Raw genomic sequence first — 3,288 nt, 5'->3', positions numbered from 1 at the left:
CCTGCAGGTCAAGATGAGTAACTTTATCTAGCTGAGACTTAAACTGAAGACTGGTCCCAGACCTGGCAGGGAAATAAAATGACAGAAATCACATGTATTTATCTCACACATGCCCAGGTGGCAGGAGCAAAACATCCCCTGACTAACCACTGCTGCTGGCTGGCACAGTTCTTATACCACTGACAAAGGCAAGATCTACCAGCATCACTGAATACAGGCTCCCACCTTCCTTCCTCCAGACACTGCCCCCCTTTGAGTCCTCAATTATTTGATTTCTGTTGGTAAATGCACCTTTGCTTTCAGATCTGGAGGACTTTAGCCTGTTTGAGTGTCAAACTGCTTTTGCAGTTACAGAACTAGCACATGGGAAGGTGCTTAACAGGGCCAGTGAGTTACACTGTGTGTGCTCTGCTTAACAGAAGTTGGGGGCTGGGAGGATAAGATTTTGTTTGCTCTTGTACTTTACAGTAACACCCCTCTCTGCAACCTGCAACTCCTGAGGACAGAAAAATACTCCAGGCTCCTGACTTACCTTATTGACTTGAGCAAGAGGAGTTCTGGCACCACTCACAGGCAGTCGGCCTCGGCTGCTCTCGTCAAACAGTCTCCCAGGGGACCTTTCTCTGCGGGTGCTCAGCAGCCGGCCTGGAGATTTCTCCCTCTCCAGTGGTCGTCCAGGTGACTTGTCCCTCCGCAGCTCTGCCCTCCCCTCGCGGTACCGGTGTGGTGTGCTTGGCTCCCGAGGGTGGCCGGGACCTTCTGGGGGCCCTGGGCTTGACGCCACGCGTTTGGTGATGTGCTCGTTGTATGTGGGCGGGCCTCTCTTGTTAGGGCTGCTGTCATTCAAAAATAATGGACGCGAACAGCTGAGCGACAAAAATCTCAAGTTACATCTTCTTTTAGCAAAAACTCAGCTTCTCCCACACCCGCAGTGTTGAGTTGAAAAAGCATTAGACCTCCCTGAGCCAGGCATCAATGTTGGGACCAGTGCTGTTTAACATTTTTGTTGGAGACAAGGACAGTGGGAGTTAGTGTCTCCTCAGCAGGTCTGTTGACAATACCAAGCTGTGTGGAGTAGCTGACACCCTAGAGGGAAAGGATCCATCCAGAGGGACCTGGACAGGCTGGAGAGGTGGGGTAATGCCAACTTCATGAAGTTCAGCAAGGCCAGGTGCAGAATCCTGCACATGGGTTGGCACCTGCTGATGGTCTTTAAGGTCCCTTCCAACCATCATGATTCTACGATTCTATGACATTTGGAAAGCTGGGTGTCCATTGCATTGGCAACATTAGTAAAGTGCCTTAAGGAGTTGTTAATGGAAGTCATGTCTATGTAACAGGCCACAAACCTACACATTTTCATATTTTTAAGCATATATTTTTCCATAAAAAAACACACAAACATTTGCTATATTGCCTGTTCACATACCCCATTTTCATTAGCTGCAGGGGAGGATGAGTTACAAGCCTGAATTTCTCAGTTCCCAGTGGCATGATCAGCCCCAGTATTTTTTCCCGTCTGAAATACCACTGTTCTGAACAGAACAAGGTCACATCACAGCCTCTCAATGCCACGTTCCTAAGGTGTGCTCATGATTTCAGAGGACAAGGCTCTTGCTTTAGAGACTGTTACAGTCAATCCATGTTCAGTGTCCTATCAATGGCATCTAAGCTCTCCATGCTTTGAAGTCACAGCTGTATCAACACAAAAATAAACCAGCTGAAAAGCACAAAGCATTAGTGGAGGAGATTACCCACATCTTTCTGCAGAGTTAATGTTTCTTTGCCTTCTGGATTTTAAAGCATCATTGACTACCCCTTTTTCCATTCCAACATGACAATATCTGGCTAACACCAGCCTCTAGCTAGGAATGGAACAAGGACATCCTACAACACTGAGAAGGAAAAGCCACCTGGAGCTAAGTGTGATTATGAGGCACAAAGGACCATAACACATGGATTTCATCATACCTGCGTGTAGCAGAAGATCCTCTGTGGTGCTGCTCATTGTTGGTCTCCTTCACTAAATTGCCTTTACAGCAAATCACCCTTAGTTTGTCTTGGTAGGAGGAGGCCAAGTAGATAGCTCCAGATGAAATCGCAGGCCCTAGATACCGTGGATTTGGTATCTCCAAGTGGGCTCGTGCAGGAGTTCTGGGTAAAATGGCAGGGAAAAGTCTTTACAATGCCAGCACTGGATCTTTCCTGGGAAGTACACATGTTCTTTGCACATGTGCAAAGTACTGAAAAGAGTAATACTTACCCTAGAGCAGCTCGTGCCTGAATCTCAATCACTTCAAGGGAATTGAAGTGGGTCACAAAGAGATAGGGCTCCCTGTAGGCTGAAGGAGGATCACAGGGGAAGGAAAAACACAAAATAAAATTATCTGTTAAAAAAACTACTAAAAAGCATCAGGGAGCAGCACACCAGAGCCTCCCAGTGCCTTGGGAAAACCAGGGGAATATATTTTCTGTAATAAGATATCGACACTATTACTGCAGAGGGAGATTCAAGCCTAAAGAATTGTTGCTTTGAAGCTATCTGTATCTCAAGAATTTTACTAACCAAAAATATAATGAAAAAGGCATTAAAAACAGCCTATTAACTTAAGAAAACCCCACTAGGCAATGCAAGAGGCCTGAGGGAACCACAATGACCTTACAGATTCTCAACTGTGTCAGAAACTTGCAAATGTCATTAAAAATTGCACCATCCAGTTGAATCACTGTCAAACTGGGAACATAAAAGGAATGTAACTTTGGTTTAGTTTCCCTCAAATTGTTTGTACTTCAGAAGGTCTGCCATCTGGATTTATAATGATCTTATGGGAAAATCCCCATAGTTGCTGGGAGAATTGAGAGAGGGAAGAAGAAACAAGCACTGAGAGAAGATGCCTCCTGGTTTCAGTAATTTTCATAACCCAAGGGAATGTCACTCAGCACCTACCAAAAGCCAAGGGCAAGCGATTCCATTTCAGGTCATCTGTCCTACTGCGTCTTCCATAGGAATCCACAAAGACACCAAACTCTGCCAAGAAAAACATAGTCATGTCATGAGCATGTGCCTCAATTTTATTCCTTTATTTTTGAGGGGACAAAGGCCCTTGACCTGGGTTTCTAGCAGGGACAGAGTGCTGACTCTTGCAAATCCCAGGGTGCCATGAATTACTGTAACTGACCTTGGACTAGCTAAATGTAGGAGTACTTTCAGTACCAAGAGGTACTGCAATTCTAGGTCTGTACATACCAATTAGGGGCAGGTTATTTAATCTACACTTGGGAAGAGCG

The 3,288-nt window shown here is 45.6% G+C and overlaps 1 protein-coding gene across 2 annotated transcripts in view; it reads right to left on the bottom strand.

Moving 5' to 3' along the window:
- Positions 1-3,288, bottom strand: part of CIT (citron rho-interacting serine/threonine kinase) — a 68,099-nt gene continuing 64,811 nt past the window's right edge. For both annotated transcript variants that reach the window (XM_010004834.1, XM_010004835.1), the window contains 5 exons: positions 2,948-3,028; positions 2,264-2,342; positions 1,972-2,154; positions 533-836; positions 1-62 (listed from right to left, as the gene is read on the bottom strand). In XM_010004834.1, coding sequence (XP_010003136.1) covers positions 39-62; positions 533-836; positions 1,972-2,154; positions 2,264-2,342; positions 2,948-3,028 — 671 coding nt within the window. In that variant the 3' untranslated portion in view covers positions 1-38. The remainder of the gene's footprint in view (positions 63-532; positions 837-1,971; positions 2,155-2,263; positions 2,343-2,947; positions 3,029-3,288) is intronic.

Source organism: Chaetura pelagica, unplaced genomic scaffold (genome assembly GCF_000747805.2).
Source record: "Chaetura pelagica isolate M959 unplaced genomic scaffold, ChaPel_1.0 scaffold249, whole genome shotgun sequence".
In the NCBI taxonomy this organism is placed as follows: domain Eukaryota; kingdom Metazoa; phylum Chordata; class Aves; order Apodiformes; family Apodidae; genus Chaetura; species Chaetura pelagica.
The sequence above is the reverse complement of the archived record's forward strand: the minus strand, read 5'-3'. Positions and strand labels throughout refer to the sequence as shown.